Below are 22,450 nucleotides of genomic sequence, written 5' to 3' on the forward strand. Positions count from 1 at the left end.
ACCTATTAATAATATGACAGCAATAATAGATCTTCCCTTTGTTTTCTTTCAAAACTACCCAAGGAACATGTTAATTACTTTTATTAAAAGTCAAGGGAGACCAGACAAGTGAGATTTAGAATTAAGTGTTGCAGCAATATTCAGGTGCTTTGATAATTTAATCAGAATGATTCTATTTCCTAAATAATGATTTAACCAAGTGAAATAGCAGGTCACTTTGATTGCCAAGATATTTTGTGCCAATTACTCAAACTAGGTCAGTGCCACAGAGAAACAGGACAGCTGGGATCAAGTTTATCCGTGTGACATTTATGCTGGGGTCTGTCCTCTGTGGAATTACAGAATTGTCAAATCTGGACCCCAGAAAAGACAGGTCAGCAGAAATGCAGCTCCTGAACCCAGGAGGGCCTAGGTAGTATCACTTTTTTTTAGAAGATGAAGGCCGGCACTGAACAACCTACTTAAACACCATTGGGGTCACTTCAGGACCTCGTTCATGTCTGGATGCCCAACTCAGACCGCAGTGGAAAATCCATGCTAGGTTTCATGTAGAAATGATTGATTGAACAAAAATTTGGCTTAAAGTAGAAAAACCAATACAGCTACAATTGGTGTCCTCCCCATAGGTGTGATTCCCACTGGCAAATGAGCATGGCGAAGGAAAGTGAGGCCCAGCATTTATTCATGGTACCTGTGAGCCATGTACAGTGCGAGGACTCTAAACATCATGGCGGCATTTTAATCTAGTCCCAGGGGACAGATGAAGCAACTGAGACACTTGTGACTCAGGAAGATATGGTGTCTAAACCCAGTAGCCTAGCTACAGAGGCCTGTTTTCACACCCCCATCTAAGATGTATGGGACTCGTACAAATGTTCGTATTATAGCTGTGTTTAGCCATACGTTAGTGGATTTATTCCTTTTCAGCATTGGCTGCCATCAGAATCAGCCAAGGAGTTAAAAAAAATAGATTTAGCCTAACACTGACGGTATCCCAGCTACTCAGGAGGCTGAGATCTGAGCATTGAGGTTCAAAGCCAGCCCAGGCAGGAATGTCTTTAAGATTCATATCTCCAATTAACCAGCAAAAATCCACAGGTGAAACTGTGGATCCAGTGGTAGAGGATCAGCCTTCAGCTAAAAAGCTATAGGAAAGCATCCAGGCCCTAAGTTCAAGCCCTAGTACCAGCAAAATACATACATACATACATACATACATACATACATACATACATACATACATACATACATACATACATACATACATACAAACTGGTACCACCCATGGATCAATGCAGTAGACTCTTTGGAGCAATATACTGGAGTTAGCTTGTGCCAGTTTAAGATAAGATTGCTAAATGTTTAGGAGTTTTGCAAGCCAGTTGACATCAAGTTAATACGTTGAAACTGCCATGGAAGAGTATTTCCACAGAAATGGGCAAACATTTCAGATCCAGGACACTTGTTGGGGGTAAAGCTTTTACCAGGCCTGGGCATTTTTCTGTGATAGATCTGGGCTTGAACTCAGGGCATTGTGCGCTTGCTTGGCTTTTTTGTTCAAAGCTGACACTCTACTACTTGAGCCACATTTCCACTTTTGTCATTTTGCTGGTTAATTGGAAATAAGAGAATCACAGACTTTTTTGTCCAGGCTGGCTTTAAGCCAGGATCCTCAGATTTCAGCTTCCTGAGTAGCTAGGATTATGGGTATAAGCCACCAGCACCTGGCTTCTTCATTCCATCCTTTTCTTTTCTTTTTTAACTTCTTTCTATGCCATTACTGAGGCTTGAACTCAAGACCCCAGCACTATCCCTTTTTTGTTTAAGGCTAATGCTTTACCACTTGAGCCCCAGCTCCACTTCCAACTTTTTCTGGTGAACTGAAGATAAAAATTTCATGGGCTTTCTTGCCTGGGCTGGCTTTGAAATGTGACCCTCAGACCTCAGGCTCCTGAGCAGCTAGGATTGCAAGTGTGAGCCACCAGTGCCCAGCTACATCAGTATTTTTAATGTTCCCCAAGTCATTCTAATGTGCAGCTAGGGTTGAAGAGTTCAGATTCAGACATGCTTCCTACCTTCAAGCTAAAGTTAGACCTCAGGATAAGTAACATCAACTAGGTCCACATTCGTGTTTGAATTATTTCGTTCTTCCTTCATTTTTCCAAGCTTTCCTATTTTCTCAGATTGTGAGCCAAATCTTGATCCTAGAATGTATCTTTATTCTCTTTTAAGTAATCCAAATTAAAATAAGAACCCGACCATATTTTTTTCATAGTGAGATTTCATATCAACCCAATCTTTTATAAGAGACCACTACCTAAATTACATAGATAGAATATGGAACATCTTGGTCTATGTCCATCGGAATGCTAGCTCTACCAGACAAGGCTAACCAAACCTTGTCCTCTTCCTGTGTTGAGTATCAAGCTAAGAGAAATATTAATCCACATCAAGTTCTGTTGTTCCGCTTGCCTCTTCAGTGTGTCTGCCTTCATAGATGAGAGAGAGATGGTGTGGAGAAGGTCACAGAACAAGGAGATATACTCTTACCATGGCTGCTTTCAATTTTGGACTGGGTAACCAGCTGTTGTGTTTCTTTTGCATTTTCCAGGCTTTTCTGTGACCATATACAGCCCAAATATGTTCTGTTCAGGCACACAAGAAGCAATCAGTTGGTGAGCAATCTGTTACTAGAAGTTACACAACAGCAGAACAGGGAAGGGGGTACTGGCTGTTAATTGCAGTGTTTTCTTACAGCAATGGTTCTCAGTTAGTTTGGTTGCCCTTGATGTTTAGAAAAACACTGTCATCACATCTCATTGCTTAGTCTCCCCTCCCCCCCCCCACCTGTGGCCTATCTGTAATGACAACCGTCAGTGGAGATGTGATTGAAACCCTGAATTTTATTTCCCAGTATGACAGAATTTACTTCCTTTGAGATAGCTTATCTCATTTATGTACTTTTTATGTTCTATGAATTGAGCCTTTCAAGGACTGAAATCAAATTGTTGAAACACAAAGTGAATGAAATGGCAGTTTTCAGTAATGTCGTGCTGGTGTTGAGAAGTAGCTGGTCTTAGAAATGATTTGAAGGTTACTTATATCAAGGCATTTTTGATCTTTCATTTTCCCTTCATCATTAAGTTGAATGGACCTCTATCTAAATGAAATTTGAAAGGCTGCCAGAAAGACTCCTTTCCCAAACAATCCAGTCTATTCCTACCGCTCAGAAGAGCTTTTAACATGACTGTGTTAGGGAGAAGGAAGAAAGCATTTATGGGTCCATCCCTTTTCTAAGTGGTCAAACTGTGGTAATTATTTATGTAGCCTGACTCCCTTACCCCAAGATAACTGGGACCAAGATTTGTAGAGCCATGTCCTGCTTCCCAGCATGCATTTTGCCACATGTATCATGGCACCCAGCAGTAAGCCCAACACACTGGTTCTCACTGGACTGCCTGCCTGACAAGTTTGTAGCACCTCATTTGTAGTCCTTAAAAATCACATAGGACTAAAGGTCCAATTTTGTGTTAGCAGCAGCAGGAATTTGTTCTTTTAGACATCTAGAAGGAAGAAACTTACAGAAGAGCCTGGCATTGACTAGAACATTGGTAGAAGATAGAATGAGGTTTCGAGTCTCTCAGCCCTACACACCACCATCTTTCTTCACAAGCAACTGCTGACTTCTTTCAGATCATTCATTGAGATAACAGAGTTCATTTTTATGCACCCCATAAGGGCAATTCTCAAACCTAGGGGTGTAGACACTGTGGTCATAGCTTAGTGGCAGAGCACATGTTTAGCACTCATAGACTTGGATTCAATGCCAAGCACTTCAAATAAGTGTTACATTGGATAGTGTATCTACCTGAACAATTTGCCTTCTCCAGAGACTTAATAGGTTAGTTTTATTTTAATCTGTCAAAACAATTATAAGTCGAATTTTCTTATGGTTTTGTCAGTATTAAGAAACTAATACCTAGAAAGTGTTTTTTTTTTTTGGGGGGGGGGTCCGGTCGTGGGGTCTGAACTCTGGGCCTGGGCGCTGTCCCTCAGCTCTTCAGCTCAAGGCTAGCGCTCTACCACTTGAGCCACAGCCCCACTTCCGGCTTTTTTTTCCTGCTTATGTGGTGCTGAGGAATCGAACCCAGGGCCTCATGCATGCAAGGCAAGTGCTCTACCACTGAGCCACCTTCCCAGCCCTAGAAAGTGGTTTTGCCATATAACGTAGATAAAAATGTTGGCTTACAACGAGAAAAGTGTGGCTGAAATTAGGAAAGCAACTCCATTTGTAATAGCCCCACAAAAAATAAAATACCTAGGAATTAACTTAACCAAAGAAGTGAAGGACCTCTATGATGAAAACTTTAAAATCTTGAAAAAGGAAATCAACACAGAACTTAAAAAATGGCAAAACCTCCCATGCTCCTGGATTGGCAAGATTAACATCGTGAAAATGGCAATACTTCCCAAGGCTATCTACAAATTCAACGCGATACCTATCAAAATTCCACCCTCATTCTTCAAGGAAATAGAGGAGGCAATCCAAAAATTCATATGGAACAATAAAAGACCCCGAATAGCAAAAACGCTCCTCAACGGAAAGAACACTGCTGGAGGAATATCAATACCAAATTTCAAACTCTACTATAAAGCCATAGTAATCAAAACAGCTTGGTATTGGCATAAGAACAGACCTCAGGACCAATGGAATAGAATTGAAAACCCAGAAATGAACCTACAGACCTATAGCCATCTAATCTTCGATAAGGAAGCTAAAACAATAGAATGGAAGAAAGACAGCCTCTTCAGTAAATGGTGCTGGCAAAATTGGTTAACTACATGTAGAAAACTAAAGCTAGATCCTTATATATCACCCTGCACCAGAATCAACTCCAAATGGATCAAAGACCTTGAACTCAAAGCAGACACTCTGAAAACATTACAGGATGGAATAGGAGAAACCCTAGGTCTCCTTGGCTCAGGTCGAAATTTTCTGAATAGAGACCCGGAAGCACAACAAATCAAAGAAAGGTTGGACAAATGGGATTGCATAAGATTGCAGAGCTTCTGCAGGGCAAATGACATAGCTGGCAAGATCAATAGAAAGCCCACCGATTGGGAGAAGATCTTTACTAGCCATACAACGGACAAAGGTCTCATATCAAAAATATACTTGGAACTCAAAAAATTAAACCACCCAACAACAAATCCTCAAAGAAACAACTGCCCAATAAATAAGTGGGCGAAAGACTTAAAGAGAAGCTTCTCTGAAGAAGAAAGAAGGATGGCCAATAGACACATGAAGAAATGTTCAACATCCCTAGCCATAAAAGAAATGCAAATCAAAACAACATTGAGATATCACCTCACTCCAGTTAGAACAGCAAAAATCAAGAACTCTAATAACAACAGATGCTGGAGGGGATGTGGACAGAAAGGAACCTTACTTCATTGTTGGTGGGAATGTAAACTTGTTCAACCACTTTGGAAAGCAGTATGGAGGTTCCTCAAAAGACTTCACATAGATCTCCCCTATGATCCAGCAATCCCACTTTTGGGCATTTACCCAAATGTTTACAAACAAGACCACACTAAAGCTACCAGCACAACTATGTTTATTGCAGCATTATTTACCATAGCTAAGATATGGAACCAACCCAGATGCCCCTCAGTAGATGAATGGATCAAGAAAATGTGGTATATATACACAATGGAATTCTATGCCTCCATCAGAAAGAATGACATTTCCCCATTTGTTAGGAAATGGAAAGGTTTGGAAAAAATTATATTAAGTGAAGTAAGCCAGGCCCAAAGAAGCATAGGTCCCATGGTTTCCCTTATATGCAATATCTAGTATAGGTATGAGTCAAGCGGAAAAGGCCAGATAATGTGATGTTAGGAAAATGAACCCTTAAATATGTATTTTAATGTTTTCGTTTCTTTCATGCATGTATTTCTAATGCATTTATAAGATTATTCCTTTATTGCTTTGTATGTCCCTCCCCCACAGTGTAACCCCCGCTTTCACTATATTTGATATCAGTATATCATGTGGAGGAGATGGGGACAAACAAATCGTTTAAGGATTCAGGTGGACCTGTTGCAACAATGAGAAGTACAAAATGTCATGTCAAAACCAGCTTTACAATTTCGGTGTGGGGGGGGGGAGGGGGGTATAATTGGGTGGGGGGAGGGGGGTAAAATTGGGTGGGGGGAGGGGGGAGGCAGGGAAGGGAAGTGAAGGGTAAACAAAGGAGGAGGCTGCAATGCTTGGTAAGAAATGTACGCATTATCCTGCCCATGTAATTGTAGCCCCTCTGTACAGTATGTTCTCAAATAAAATAAAATACAATTAAAAAAAAAAAATGTTGGCTTAATATGGAGGCCATACAAATAATTATGAACATCACATTTGCACACACATTACATTACACACTGTAATAATTTTATCAGAGATAAAGTAAATTAAACCAAGCCGCCAGGTGCTGGTAGCTCATACTTAGAGTCCTAGCTTCTCTGTAGGTTGAGATCTGAGGATCAAGGTTCAAAATCAGTCAAGGCAGAAAAGTCTTTGGATATTCTTGTCTTCAGTTAACCAGCAAAAAGCCAGAAGTGGAGCTGTGGCTCAAATAGTGAAGTGCCAGACTTGAGTATAAAAGCCTAGAGACAGCTCTCAGACCCTGAGTTCAAGCCCAAGTACCAGCATTTTTAAAAAGGGTAGAATAAGCCATATTTGAAAAATGAAAGTTATATAATATTTGAGTCCTGTCTAACCCAGTGGTTATTGAATTAATAAATGTGAATAATGTCTCAGTGTAAGATAGTTATGTGAAATGGTAGACTATAGATTAACAACAAGAAATATGTCTTGCAAACTGTAAGGTCGGGTCTTCAACAGAACCTTTGGGCCGTGGTTGTAGATTAATGATAGTCTAGCATGTGTGAGGCCCTAGGTTCTATCCCCAACACCTCAGAAAGAAGCAAAAAAATCTCAAACAAAACCTCAAGTAATGAGTATTTTGTATAGTACGTTATTGTTCAGTAATGGAAATGATGGAAAAAGTCATTCTTTTCTAATAAACAGGTTATTTAGTATAAGCCTATGATGATTCTGGAATTTTGTGCATGAAGTTGTAGGGGCGGGGGGCTGTGACTGGAGCATCCACTGGACCACTGACTTTCACCCTTTAGGACTTCTGAAAACCCAGATCTCTGAAGTATTTTTGCCTTAACCATGAAGAAGTCACCGTCCCAGTCTTCACTCCTGTTGCTTTGATAGGTGGCATCTATTTGATGCCAGTTGCTGCTGCTGAGACTTGGTTGTGTAGAAATTCAAGAGCATTATGCCACTATCAGTGGCAGGTGTGATGCCCATGCTGACATTATTCTATCTTCCTTCATTAAAGGGGTGTAAAAATACTTTTTAAAATGTTTTTAGCTACGTGCCAGTGGCTAACGCCTGTAATCCTAGCTACTCAGGAGACTCAGCTCTGAGGATCATGCTTGGTCAGAAAAGTCTGTGAAACTCTTACCACAATTAATCACAAAAAGCCAAAAGTGGAGGCATGGCGTAAGTGATAAAGTGCCAGCCTTGAGTGAAAAAGCTAAGCAAAGAATCAAAGGCCCTGAGTTCAAGCCTCAGTACCAACATGCCCACATACCTACATGCGTGTGCATGTGCATGCATGCAAGTGCACGCACACACACACATACATGCACACATGCACAAACACAAATGAAATTAACAAAAAGTGTATTTAAGCCCATTGTAACCAAAGTTCCCAGTCTTCAGACATCAGGATAATATATTTCCTTGTATTAGTTTAATTATTGCATTGAAGTTTACACAAAAGTAACAGAAGTAATATGCATTTCATTGGTAAGTTCCAAGTTCTAGTTGCCTTTGAACATAAGTGTGTGTGTTTTTCTTTTTCTGTAGAAGTCTCAGCACAAACGGAAATCTGCGACATTCAGCAAGATTGGAAGCCTTCATTCCTCAGTAATGAAGAATTCACCCAGCTGATGTTGGAGGTGAAATGTACTTTCACATTATTAATTTACAAAGTACTCCTCATTAGACCTTGTGCCCAGAGGAAGAGCTGTTCTGGACCTGGGAAGGAGATCTTGAACTAGATATTGGCCTGAGGTTTTGCCTGCTCTTGTTTATACATATGGAGTTAAGGTACCATAAAAGCAAATATCTCCAGTGAAATGTGGTTGTGTTAGCTCCCCTTCTTACTACAGGACACCTGGTTCAGGAGCTGAGTAGAAACAAAACAAGTCTTTTCTGAAAGTTATGCTTTTAACTTCAGCTCCTACTATTTCAACATGGCCTGTGAGTATCAATCACAGTGATCAGTGTCTCTGCCCTTGCCATGCCAAGATACCCAGGCTTTATCCTCTGAATCAAGTGCCAGGTTCATAGGGCTGGATTTGTGAAAACCTCCTCCAGTATCCTTGTATTTACATGTGGCTAAAAGCCCTTGGTACAGGTGAGGACCAGTCTCTGTAAAGCATCTGGCAGAGTACTCTGACTTCCAGGGGGAAAGAACAGAGGCCTTTGGATATGACCCTGTGGGAAGAGAAGCCTGATCCATAGCAAGTCCAGACCTTTGACCTAAGAGAGCCTGGAGAGGTGAGATTAGTAAAATAAAGTTCATCACAGTTCATACAATGAGCAACTCTGGATAGGGTTTCCAGAGAGTGGCTTCTTAGGATAAATCTTTCTATAGCTTACCCATGTGTCTATATAAGGCTGGTATAAACTTTAATTTACATAGATTAACATGCAGAAAACAGAAAGTACTGGAATAAGAAAATGCCAGAATAAAGATGTCTAAATATTATGAAATATAAATGCATTAATGAACATTTGCATAAAATGAGAGATACTTAGCTCTACATAGGAACTATATTTAAAGAAAATAGAGAACTTTCTGCAGAAGCAATGCATTTTAAGTATGTTAAATTTAAAGCAGCTTGTGAAATATAATGTTAAATTAATGCATCATTATGCTACCTTATATACATGGATTTATCTTTTAATTCGTGTGGAAAGGTAGTTAAAACATATAATCATGTTGTATAAAATACTTGTGTGTGTGTGTGTGTGTGTGTGTGTGTGTGTGTGTGTGTGTGTTTTACTGGTTTTTGAACTCAGAGCTTTGTGCTTGCTAAGCAAGTACTCTAGCACTGACCCATATCTCCAGCCAGTTTTTGTGTTGGTTATTTTTTTAAGAGCAGTGACATAATTTAATGCATATCTAAAAGCATTTTCATTTCATTAGGAGCAAGAGTTATGGTCATAAATTGCCCATGCTATTTTCAGCCTAAATACATATTTTCCAGCTTTCTATGCTAATTGTTTTTATGATAGGTTCTTCCTGCATAGACAGATGCCTGAACCTTGAGCCATCTATTTAACATCCCATCATAGCTGAGATGACAGGCTTGTGCCACCATATCCATCATCTTCCAAGGAGATGACGTCACATAGACTTTCCTGCCTGAACTAACCTAGAACAATTGTTCTTCCTGTTTTCAGCCTCCCAAGTAGCTGGGATTGTAACTTTGAGCCGCTGGCACTTAGCAGTAGGCAGCTTTTAATAAGCCTATAAGCAGAATCTTTTTGTTGTTTCTTGTGAGTGTTAAAGTATCAAATGAATCTGAGGAACAAGGCTTTTATGAAGTTAAAAACGGATAAATTTATCGCCTGGAAAACGGGACTGAAATTTAGGAGACTGGAACTTCTATAAAGAGACTTTTGATTAAGGAAAATCTTAATGCACCTGTATAGAGTCCTTGAAGTAAATAGAGAGGAAGTGTCACTCGATGAGTGAATTAGGCCAGAATTAAAGCCTATCTGACCAATAGGCCTTGTCTCTGAATTTCAGCTCCAAGTTGTTAAACTACCAGCTAATAGTTGACTTAGATCTGCTACGCTTCTGTTCTAACCTGTTGCTCTTCAGTTGACAAAGACCTGGTGTTGAGTGACTGGAACCTTCTGGCTTCTCCTCCCTGATGGCTTGAGCTGCCCCTCCAAACATATGGGGTCTCTATAAGAATAATGTCGTCAATTTCCACAGTGTAGCTTCTCTACAATGCAGGTCCCATTCCAGATGCACATGACCTTGTGTGTGTGTGTGTGTGTGTGTGTGTGTGTGTGTGTGTGTGTGTGTGTGTGTGTGTGCGCACATGTGTGCATACATGCATGTGTGCTGACACTAGGTCTTCGACTCAAAACCTCTGTGCAGTCCCTGAACTTCTACACTCGAGTCTGGTATTCTACCACTTGAACCACAGCTTCCAACTTTTTGGTGGTTAATTGGAGATAAGAGTCTCACTGACTTCTACCCAGGCTCCCTTTGAACCATGATCCTCAGATCTCAGCTCCCTGAGTAGCAAGGGTTATAGGCGTGAGCCACTGGCACCAGGGTGCCTCTCCTTTTTCTAGATGCATTTCCTGAGGACCTCATGAGAACGTAGGGATCCAGACACCAGTCCTTATAACCAGGTGTTTCTCTTTGTCCAATGGAGATGGAACTCACACTTCTAGGGAACCATGTCCCCAAGCATGAACGTGCCTTTCCCCCTTTTTCTCTGAGATCGCACAAAATCAGACATCAGTGTAAAGGAACAGGATGACTGTTGCAGATCAGAAGAGTGGAGACTGTAGTCACAAGACTCAAAAAGGAGAGAAGTGACTTGAATGGAGGGAAAGCTCTTGTTGACTGGGAACTGGAAAGGCCATACTATCTCTGCATTTTTATCTAGAAATGCTATAGCAATCCTTTCTCTTGGCCCAGAGGCTATTCCCCCCCCCTCCAAAAAAAACCATAAAGAAATGCCCGTCATAAATTGGGAATTGTGGAAAGGGAAGGTTTTAGTTTTCTCTGGCTAGTGGCAAGTATAAAATTCTAGAACCGGTCAGAATCAACTTTACCTACATGGCTGTGCAGTCACCTGCTGTTGACTTTCGCTTGGGTGCTGTTGCAGGCGGGGAGGGGGCGGGGGGGATGTTTGAAGCTATGGCAAGAGACAAGCATGCTTAACTCAGTGACTCACTTCGGTTCTTATATGTGATGGGAAATGTCATTGAGCTAATGAATGTGATCTTCCCTCTATAAATACTTCAGCTTTTTAAATATCTATTTGCCTGACAAATTGAAGAAGGACATGGGCTCACTGTGCAGAAAGACTGATGATTCAACTCCTACTTTGTCCAGCTTTCTAATCTGCCTTTTTCCAGAAAGCTCCAGCCAACGTCCTTAACAGCACCTCCACACCTTACAAACATTCACTTCAGGAAAAGTTGCAAATAGTGGGGAATAGAATAGTGGTTTCTGGAAGCCAGGGAATGAAAGGAGGGCAGAGGATCTAAGAAGGCCAATAGGTGGGTGCTAGGGTACAGTAGGGCAGGGAGACCCAGTGTGCTCCAGTACACGAGGGTGACTATAGATAATGATAATGTTTTGCGCATTTCAAAAAGCTAGAAGAAAGGATTTTTCATGCTTCCTCCATAAAGAAATGCTAAATGTTGGAAGGGACAGAAGTTTAACTCGATTTAAACATATTACACAATATATACATGTATCAAAATGTCAGAGGCTGGATGCTAGAGGCTCACACCTGTAATCCTAACTACTCAGAAGCCAAATCTGAAAATCAAAGTTCAAAGCCAGTCTTGGGTAGACAAATCCTCTAGATGCTTATCTCTAATTAACCAGAAAAAAAGCTGCAAGTGGAAGTGTAGCTTCAGTTTTGAGCTGAGCAAGAGCAAGAGACCCTGAATTCAAGGCCTGGTACTAGCACATATAAAAAATAAAATATTATGAGTACTCCATAAATATGTCTAATTTTTTGCTTTTGTGCAGCTATTAAAAACAAATTTATAAAAAAAAATACCTTCAGAAAAAAAGGACAAGGGGGAAAAAAAGGAAGTGAAAGTTACTAGAATAGTCTTTCTTGGTCATCATAGCCCATAAATCTAATTCAGAGTTCCTCAACCTGACTGACACTTGGAGCTCTTCTGTACAGTGTGGGATGTTTTGTAGCATCTCTGGCCCCTCCCACTAGGTGACAGCACCACCCATCCACTAATGAGAACCAAAACTGTCTGCACACATTGCCCAGTTGATGACGTTCATCTAAGAAATGTGCTTTATGCCAGGTGCTGGTGGCTCATACCTGAAATCTTAGCTACTTGGGAGGTTCAAGTTGTTGGTATCAAGTATCAAGGCTAGCCCAGGCCGAAAAATAGGCCTCAAGACCCCTTCTCAGTGTAGAACTAGATATGGTACTGGTTTTCTAGCTACTTAGAAGTTTATCATGGGTGGATGTTGCCTAGGCAGACTCCCAGAAAGGAAGCAAGACCCCCATCTGGAAAATAAGCAGTAAAAATTAGAGCCGGTGGCATGGCTCCACGGTAAGAGCTCTAATATACAAAGCACAAAGCCATAGGAAGAAAGGGAGGGAAGGGGGAAGGGAGGTGCTTTAGACTAGGTATAGTGACGTAACTGCTTGGAGTGAAATATTGAGAAGATCATGGTTCAAGGCAAGGCCAGCCCTGTCATAAAAGAAAGACCATCTGAAAAGTAAAGCAAAAAGAAGAGGTGTGGATAAAGTGATAGAGCACCTGCCAAGCAAGAATGAGACCCTGAGTATAAATCCTAGTACCATCAGGGGAAAAATAATGTTTGTAAGCTAGGCACCAGCTGTGAGCAGAAATAAGAGCATGAAGCTAGAGTTCAAGCCCCAGTACAGGCATGCCCACAAATGTGTTTTTTTCAGTCTTAAATCTAAGCCAATATAAAATAATACATGAGCCTAGTTTTCCTGCAAGGAAGCTCCCCCTCACATGTCGGTATGCAGTAAAGCTGTCCTTCCTTCCGTCAGTACAGTAAGAGGACTGTTCTGGCTCTGACGGCCTTACACCCTCCAGACTTCAAAGAATCAATGCTCTTTTGCCCAGGCAGATTCTCAGCTGCACCCTGGCAGGATTTAGTTGAAGACATGTGAAATGTTGCCAGAGCTTGCTAAGCACATAGTTCATTCTTTTTTCTCAGATTAGGAGATACAACTGTTTTGAAACAGTGACCCGACAGTGCCAGGAGCACAGTGGATGTCACCTGACCACATGCATTCTTCCCGCAAAGATCTGCTTTCTGGAGAGGTTAAGCTGTGTTTTTAATCTCTTCCATCTCACTGGAGCTCTTCAGACAGCCAGTTGCTAGTGAGACCTGTTCTCTGATGAATCACACAGTTTGCATTTTAGAAATCAGCTCTGAGATGTGTCTTTCTAAAAGCATCATGAGCATCCATATGAAAATACATTGTCACAGTTCTTACCAGTGACTCATGCCTGTAATCCCAACTACTAGAGACTGAGACTCAGAGGATCAGGGTTCAAGGCTGGCCTGGAAAGGAAAGTCTGCAAGGCTCTACCTCAGAAATAACCAGCAAGGTATGGCTCAGGTGGCAGAGTACCAGCCATAAGGGAACAAGCCAAGCAAGCCCAGGGTCCTGAGTTCAAGCTCCAGTACTAGCATTCATATACATACACACATTTCATGAAGTCTCAGCAAATACTTAAAACATTGAAAGTGTGTGCCTTGTGAGAAATCAGTGTTCACATCGTTCTTGTAGTTTTTGAGTATTTGGGGCCATGTGCTTACCATATAGTCTAAAGATGTCTTAGATATCTAAGGTGTGTAAATACGTTTTTTCACAATTCCAGAAATGTTTGTATGTCTAGTTGTGTTATAAAACATCTACCCCTACCCAGACTTTTTATTTTCCTTTGATAGTACTGGGGTTTGAACTCAGGGCTTCATATTTACAATCAAGTGTTCTGCCACTTAAATTACACAGCCCTTTTTTGCTCTTGTTATTTTTCTTTTAGGATCATTTTTTGGCCCAGGATGATCTGGATTGTGATCCCCCTATTTATACTTACCACGACGTAGCTAGGATTACAGGCATGAACCACCATGCCCAGCTGTGAATGTTCTTTTTTTTTTTTTCCTGATCCTGGGCCTGGATGCTGTCCCTGAGCTGAGCCTTGAGACTCTTTGTGCTCAAGACTAGCATTCTACCACTTGAGCCATAGTACCATTCTAACTTTTTCTGAGTAGTTGATTGGAGATAAGAGTCTTATAACCTTTACTTCCTAGGCTGGCTTCAAAACAAAACCCTCAGATCTCAGCCTCCTGAGTAGCTAGAATTACTGGCATGAGCCACCAGGGTCTGGCTGTGAATGTCCTTTTTTAATGATTCTTTCAATAGCAGTTTCTTTTGTGGCAGCAAATGCAAGCAAGAGGTCTCCTTTGTCTAACAGACATACTGTCTGTCTGTAAGGCATTCATTTGCTCTTATATTTTGCAGAAAATGTTGCTGCGGAATTCAGGACTGTTAACGTGTTATCTGGGCTACGGGGCGGGGGGGGGGGGGGGGAAGTGGGGAACTGACCATACTGCTGATACTACTGATACCTCTTAATGGTGACAGTGATCTTTCTGACTCAGTCAAGTAATGTGGCTAGTATGAAACCTACTTAAGTAGGTTCTGTGAGACCAGTAAGTCAGCTCTGTCACTCAGCCTATCCTGCTTTACATGTGGCAGAAGAGTGTTGTGGGGCTATTCATGGAAATATTGTAAAGATTATCGAACAGAGCTAGGTCATCAGATGGGTCCTTTGCTTCAATGCCATCTGCTCCGGGAAGGCATCATTAAGGAGATTTCAACTGTCGCATCTTCCACAGGCATTAGACGGCTTCATTATCGCAGTGACCACGGACGGCAGCATCATCTATGTTTCTGATAGTATCACACCTCTCCTCGGCCATTTACCGGTGAGTTTCTGCTCTAGAGAACCTGCCAGCTCACTTTTTCTTTTTGTGTGTGTGGAGAATCATTCAGGTCTCTGGTTGGAGGTGGGACAGGTTTGGAGAGGTCTGTGTGAAAAGGGAATTCAGATCCTCCTTGGTGTCTTGAGTACTGAAGGCCCAAACTAGGCAAAGCCCAAGGTCCTAGGGCAGACAAAGGGCAGAACAAGTATGTATTACACTGGGACAGCCAGGGCATCGGGATCTCTGCAAGCCAAGGCTTGTAGAGTACAGACATGAAACCAGAGTCCAGAGATCACCCAGAGCCACAGCACCGTGAGCTGAGCTCAGGGGACAGCTGAGACCTGAGGGAGGAACAGGCAACAGAGAGCTCAGACTGGAGCTCTCAGAGGCGTGGCTGAGATTGCATGCAGGTTGCGGCACTAATTGTCATGAGGGTATAGCAGCACAGATAACTTCCTGAGAGTTAAAATGTTTGGGGAAGACACTGTTGAACTAACCTCTTGGAAGGCCTTAGGGGTGATCAGGGATTGGGCAGGCCAGGAGGTGAGGACCAGCTCTGCAGTCCAGGCTTGGGAGGTGGTGACAGATGTTGACAGATGTCTGTCCCAATAGGTAAATGTGTCTCTTTCCTTCTCTCTTCTGTCTTCCTTCTTCCCTACCTCCCTTTCCTTTCCTTTCGGTTCTCCCTGGTAACCCTGGGCTCAGGATGGTGTGACCAACTCACAGGTCTGTGCCACTCTAGTACAGGACATATCCTTGAAGGCCCCTCTCCCATGTCCTCCCACACCATCATTGATTCCTACGGAACCTGATCCTGAATGTCAGCCCCACCAGCAGCATTGCATGGGGTGGATAAACGTTCTCTCGCATCTGTCTTTCCATCCACCCCAGCCATTCCTCACCCCTGCACACAAGGCATAGGTGGCCAGTTCATGTGATGAGGGGGTAATAGCTTGCCCTGGGTTCATACATAAAGACAATGGGGGTCTGTGGTTCCCTTCCCTTAGCCACACCTGCCTGGGAAGCAACATGGCTTGCCTTGTGGGCAGCTTCTCTCTACCTTAGCACTCTGCTCTCCTGAGGGTCCTGGGTGCATCCATTCCTTGCATTCCTCTACTCCAGCCCATCTTTCTGCAAATGGTGTCGTGTGCACATAGATCTGCCACTCAGAACAATCACTGTGCCTAAGCAGATACCTTCCCATTATACCATAGTCTACCTCTTCAGGTCTCACCTTTGTGTTTCAGCCCACCTCCTGAAGCCCGGGTGCACCAGGCTGACAGAGGTGTCTCTATGCCTTGTGACAGTGGCTGGAAGAGGCTCCTTATCCCAGAGAAGGCCAAGGTCCCCTATGCCTTGATTGTAGCAGAGACCATGAGGAGGATGGTCATGGGGCAGACGTGACCCCTGTCTTCAGCATGGCTTCTTGGGGCCTCAACTGAGGACATCTAGAGAAAGAAGGGAAGTTCAGTGGCTCTCCAGAGGGAGCTTGTGTTCTGCTTTGAAGGGATAAAATTGGAGTGATGGGCCCTGATGGAAAACTACTAAATGTGCTATGTCCCCTGACCAGGAAGGGGAGACAGAGCAGAGTCCTTTGGTACGCAGGAGTGCACTGTTCTGCTTTATGCTCTTACAGTTATCTGACCCTTTGCCATAAACGGTGGAAAGTAAGATGGGCATTCTTACGACTTGAAATTATAAAGCCATTCAGGACTATGTTTACAGATTGTTCTCTGAGTCTGAAAGGATCAGAAATGATCTGTACTCTTAACTTATTAATGCTAGACTCCTTTGAATACTTCTTAAGTATCTACACAGAGACCCACGGTAGACACACACACAACTTGGCAGCCCTGAACTCCTAAGAGAAGTAGGCCGCAGCTTGGGCCATGCTGAAATCTAACTTCAATTTACTGCTAGTTTTTATTGCCTACTACTTACCAGGGTGGTCTTTTGCAAGTGGGTGGAAACTTCCCTGCGTCCAGCAGCACATAGCACACAGCTGGGTGATCTGGGAGTCATACCTCTGTTGCCCCTCTTTTCAAGGAAGCTCCAGAGTCCCATCTAGCAACGTCAAGGCAGGGCTCAGAGCAGGGGCAGCTCTACAGGGCCCAGGATGGTCTGACGTCTTCCTAACACCAAAGGTAGCGTTCTGTTTCTAGTTCAGTTGGCTTCAGTTTGTATGTACTCATTCTTCAGTGTGAGCCCAGGATCTCGCCACAGAGGACACACTGCATGTCCAAAAGCCCTGTGATTTGTCTTTTCCTTCAAGGGTTGCACTTTGGCTTAAATTCTACCCACCCAACCATTAGTGTCTAACCCTGAGTGCATACTGGGCATCAGTCATCCTTAAGACTCACTTGCAGCTGGGTGCCAGTAGCTCATGCCTATAATCCTAGCAACTCAGGAGGCTCAGATCTGAGGATAGCAGCCCAGTCAGGAAAGCCTATGAGACTTGTATCTACAATTAACCACCAAAAAGCCAGAAGTGGAAGTATGGCACCAGTAGTAGAATGCCATCCTTGGGAGAGATAGCTCAGGCACAGTGCTGCGGCCCTGAGTTCATGCCCAGTACTGGCACACACAAAAAGAAATTTCTGTGTGTAAAAGTACTTGGAACAATGCCTTGCCCAGAGGGAGGGCTAGATCATATTTGCTCTCCTTGTTGATGGCAGCACAGAGAGGTTAAGTAATTTACTCAAGGATCCACAGCCAGCCAGGAATGGAGCTGCCATATTAACTCAGTCATTTTGGCTGTAGTGCTTGGTGCTTTACCACTCCTCGTAATGCCATAGAGGACTGAGTAAAGTTGTGGTGGGTGATTTGGAAGGGAGAGAACGAGGAGCTGAAAGATGGAGGCCAGTCTGTGGAGAAGGGTCGGCCGCTGGGACACAGGCTGGGCAGGGGACAGGAAGCTCTAACTCCCAGTAGCAGATCCTTAAGTATAAGCTGGCACACCCAGGCTCAGTCCCATCGCCCCCTGTGTAGCTAGGGATGAGAAGGACATTGGGGATGGAGATATTAAAAAACAAAACAGAATTCAACTGCTATCAGAGACTGTCTGCCTTAAAGTCTCTCTCTGCTTCCACCATACTTCTAGACTCTCAGACCATGGGCCCATCTTGCTATAATCAACAGACTTTCAACACGGAAATGAGAACAGGAGCTCAAAGGACTCCTGGGATGAGTTCCTCTCAGGAAGGATGAAAGGGAGTTGAGGCCTGGACAGAACTGTAAGCATAGCCAGGCACTGGTAGCTAATCAAGATGCTGAGATCTAAGGATCACAGTTCAAGGCCAGCCCTGGCGGGAGAGTCCAGGAGACTCTTACCTCTAGTAAACCTACTCTAAGAAGCCGGAAGTGAAGCTGCAGCTCAAGTGGTAGAGTGCTAACTTTGAGTGAAAAAGCCAAATGAGGGCATGAAGCCCAGAGTTTAAGATACACACACAGTAAAAAGTAGACATGGTCTGTGTTTCATGTTCAGACATTTGTTATTTTTTAATTAGCATCCCAGATCCCCTTTCTGACTTGCTCTTGAGAGTGATGTTTGCCTGATAAGAAGGACCAAAGCTCTAAAGGCAGAAATGATGTCTCTTGTCCTGAGCAAGTTCCTAAACATTAATTGAACAAGGGGATGGATTTGTAACTGGAGCTGCCACATTCCAAGCTACACATAAGACACATACAGACACACAGACACACACACAGAGAGTGGACCTGTGGATCGAGTGGTAGAGCACTAGACTGAGCAAAAAAGCTAAGGGACAATGCCCAGGCCCCAGTATTGGCACCAAAAAAAAAAGTTAACAAATAATGCTTCAAGATATTATCATAAATGTAATGGATCAGATATATAAACTATCTTGTATTTTTTGTATTTTTTGTCAGTTCTGGGGCTTGAATTCAGGGCATGGGTGCTGTCTCTTAGCTTTTTCACTCAAGGCTAGTGGCTCTACCACTTGAACCACAGCTCCACTTCTGGTAATTAGCTGAAGTTTGCTTTCATCACCTATTAGTCACCCCACTGTAAGGCAGTGAGCACATCCTAACATACAACACAGCACATAGGACAGGTAAGATTGACAGCAGGTCATGAGCCACACATTCTCAGATTGCAAGAGAGGAAACAAAGCCTACCAGACAGGCATGCCCAGGGATGCACTTGGGAACAGGTGAACCAGCAAGGGCTGAGGGAGGTGAGCTTTGTTATAAAGAAACTGGACACTCCCTGGTTCCATGGAGGATGCGACTTATGTGAATGATTCCACTGGCTGGGCAGAGGACTAAACTCTCTACTCAGGAATGGCTAGCCCGCCTCGTCCTGCTTTGAAGGAAGGTGTTTGGTGGGAACCCTGTCCCCCAAGGCAGAGTAGGCAAATTGTAGTTGGGCTCACTGACACTTTCTCAAGGTGTTCCACAATATTGAACCTTCATTGTGAATTGTGGATCTTTACCATAGGCTGATGCATGTCCTCACTGTGTGGATACCCCTTCCCTTTCCAGGGTACTTTGATGACAGATACTTTTTCTTTATAGTTGGGATTTTGTATATTTAGTTAAGTCTTCACTACATCAAGTCAGAGTGATTCTCCTTTTGTCTTATGGGAGCTTGACCATCTGGCCTTCAGTTTGATTTGAATTTCAGCTGAATGTAAGCTTCTCAATCGTGCCTCTGACTTCTTAGGACAGATCAAGGTCCAGGAGGACTTCTCTGAGCTCATGCCTGCCTCCCAGGATTTCTCATGTATCCCTTCTCACTGTGCCCAGCACGCATCTCGATAGCCGGAACTGCTGGGGTCCCTCAAGGACATTTAGGGACTGAACGTCCACCCAGCCCACTTCGATTCCTGCCAGTTGGCTCCTGTGCTTTGGAAGTACAGGCCTGTTTCACTTGGAGCAGCATAGTTGAGCCTGTGCTACTAGTTGAAGGGACAGAAGTGGCCTGAGTCTGCAGCTTTTCTAGTGGGGAAACCTGGGAAAGGTGAGTTGTGGAACTCAGGGCAGGAAAGCTCAGAACAGGAGTAGTTCCGACATAACACAGCCTAGGGCCAGCCAGCAAGAGAAGGCCTGCCTCCCACAGGTAAGGACTGGCTCTTGACCATGGGACTTAGCAATGGTAGTAGCTATCCATGGTGTGTTCCCTCCTTTTTATCCGTAATTGCTACTATTTTAATCAACAGAGTGCAGCTCATTCAAGGAAGAGTTCAGTTGCAGATGGAATTTACCTTCTATCCGTGTTAGGGTTTAAATGATCAAATTATCACCTTTTGATGGCATGTGGAAATTGCATGATAGTAATATACTGGCAGATCCATGTAAGAGCCAAGCATAGTTCTGAGCCCTGTGAGAGTATTAACCCACATTCCTGCCAATCTCCCCAGCAACCCACCTTCCCCCACCTCCCTTTGTTCATCTTTACTTTGTGTAGACACTGAGGTGTTCCACCACCCTCTAGCCTGCCCTTGCCCTTCCATATGCTCACCTAGGCCAGGTAGCCCTTCACTCTACCCTCTGCCACACAATCTTAGGGAAGCAGCTTCTGAAGGGGCCCTCTGAGAAAACCCCATAGAGGGACTTAGAGATGTTTTTCATGTGTCTGAAATATCTTTATGAAGAAAGGCTACTGTTGTCTGTGAACATGAGTCATCTGCTGAAGAAGCTAAAGGGAATGAGATTAAAATAAAACCATGAGCATTGGAAAACAGATGGAGAAAGCCAAACTGAGAAATGATAGCATGAGCTGGTGAGGATGTCTGTGGTAGTCTGTTCATAGAAGTAAAGATTGTTGCCTCCAGCCGGGCACTGGTGGCTCACGCTTGTAATACTAGCTACTCAGGAGGCTGAGATCTAAGGGTAGCACCTCAAAGCCAGACTGAACAGAAAAATCTACGAGACTCTCATCTCCAACCAGTCACCAAAAGAGCAGAAGTAGAGCTGTAGCACAAGCCAGCCTTGAGCAAAAAAGCTAAGGGATAATGCCCAAGCCCTGATTTCAAGCCCCAGGACTATGTATGTATGTGTGTATATGTGTGTATATATATATATGTATATATATATATATACATATATATATACACACAGTATAGATAGGCAGGTAGGTGGGCAGATAGAGATACATACATACGTACATACATACATACATACATACAAGGATACACACATACATATACTGCTTCCAACCACAGCCATTCCAAGTTCTTCCTTTCTCCCCTCCTCCCCTCCTGTTTTCCAGTCAGCCACTAAGCTGTGTCCACCATCCTCACCCTTACAGCACTGACTCCTTTGCCTCTTCTGTGTGTTTCTTCCCTTGCCCAGTACCTGGCACCTAGCACCCCTCAGTAATATTGGTTGCAGCTTTGATAGTGAATGCATGCCTTTGCACTCTGTTCCTCCTCCCCATCCTGTCTCCCTTCACACTCTGGACAGCACTAGCCTGACTTCTGGTGCCCCATTCCTTTAAATCATGAGCAGGACCTCTTTAAAATAAAAGCACAGATGCTCCTCAACTTACCATGAGGCTAGCCTGTGTTGATAAACACAGGGCAAGCTGGATTGTACATTGAAAATGTTCTGACTGCACCTAAACTATGCAACCGAGTCCACCAGCACAGCGTACTGCAGTGCTGTGTCTGCTCATGAGCTGACTGGGAGCTGCAGCCCCCGGCTGCTGCTGCCACCTCCCATGGTTAGACTACATCACGAGCCCAGGAAAACAGAACATTTCTAAGTGTAATTCCTACTGAATATGGATGTTTTTGTACTGTCGTAAAGTCAGGAAACCCTAAGTCAACCCATGTTAAGTCGGGGGCTGGCTGCTGCACTGCTCCTGGCTGTCTGAAGTCCCTCAGTGCCCTCTGCTTCATGGTCTCCTTAAGCCAGGTCTCTGTAACCTGGGTCCTGCGTCCTGTGTTGCCTAGCCCTACCCCATTAGCCTAGCCCTGCTTAATGGCTCCCATAGCTCTGTGAGCTCTACCTAGAGCTCCTCTTGTCCCCAGATCCTCCCTGTGGGGCTGTTCCCTGGGAGCCCCCTGACACCACCCCTCATCTGAGAGCCAGCGCACTGTCCTTGCTGTCCTCTAGGCATGTTGATTTTCGCTTCTCTCCTGGTGAGTGTCCACACCACTCATGCAGCTAGTCCACAGGCATTGTTATGGAAGGCCAAGTGCCATTATGAAGGTTAGGGACACAGAAGGGAGCTCCCATGGGAGGGAGGGAGGGGAGGACACCAGTCAATGTGTTACATGAGCAAGAAAGTGACACTGCCATGGAGTTGCTTCATGCAGTACAGGTAGCAGTTATTGAATGTTGGCTCTGTGCTGTTTTATCATCAAGGCAGACCAACAATCGCATGTAATCCTCTCACCTCCTTACCTTGCATTTGTGGATAACTCAGCTTGGGGAGAACACAGCCAGGGTGTCAACCATCTCAGTGAACACAAAGGGAGGGAGGGTATGGAAGGTTGTGAACAGTGGATGGGTAGGGGATGTGATATGCACAGCCTGAAAAGTATGTCCAAAGTTTAGCATTTGTCTCCCAAGCAGTGGGAGGCCAAGGGATAGTTCTATGTGAAGTAATGCCCTGATATGATCTGTGTCTTCTT

The 22,450-nt window shown here is 43.7% G+C and overlaps 1 protein-coding gene across 2 annotated transcripts in view; it reads left to right on the forward strand.

Moving 5' to 3' along the window:
- Positions 1–22,450, forward strand: part of Npas2 (neuronal PAS domain protein 2) — a 176,707-nt gene that overhangs the window by 106,793 nt on the left and 47,464 nt on the right. For both annotated transcript variants that reach the window (XM_069988544.1, XM_069988545.1), the window contains exons 4-5: positions 7,943–8,034; positions 14,763–14,852. In XM_069988544.1, coding sequence (XP_069844645.1) covers positions 7,943–8,034; positions 14,763–14,852 — 182 coding nt within the window. The remainder of the gene's footprint in view (positions 1–7,942; positions 8,035–14,762; positions 14,853–22,450) is intronic.

Source organism: Dipodomys merriami, unplaced genomic scaffold, assembly GCF_024711535.1.
Source record: "Dipodomys merriami isolate MVZ:Mamm:240054 unplaced genomic scaffold, mDipMer1.0.p SCAF_36, whole genome shotgun sequence".
NCBI lineage: Eukaryota > Metazoa > Chordata > Mammalia > Rodentia > Heteromyidae > Dipodomys > Dipodomys merriami.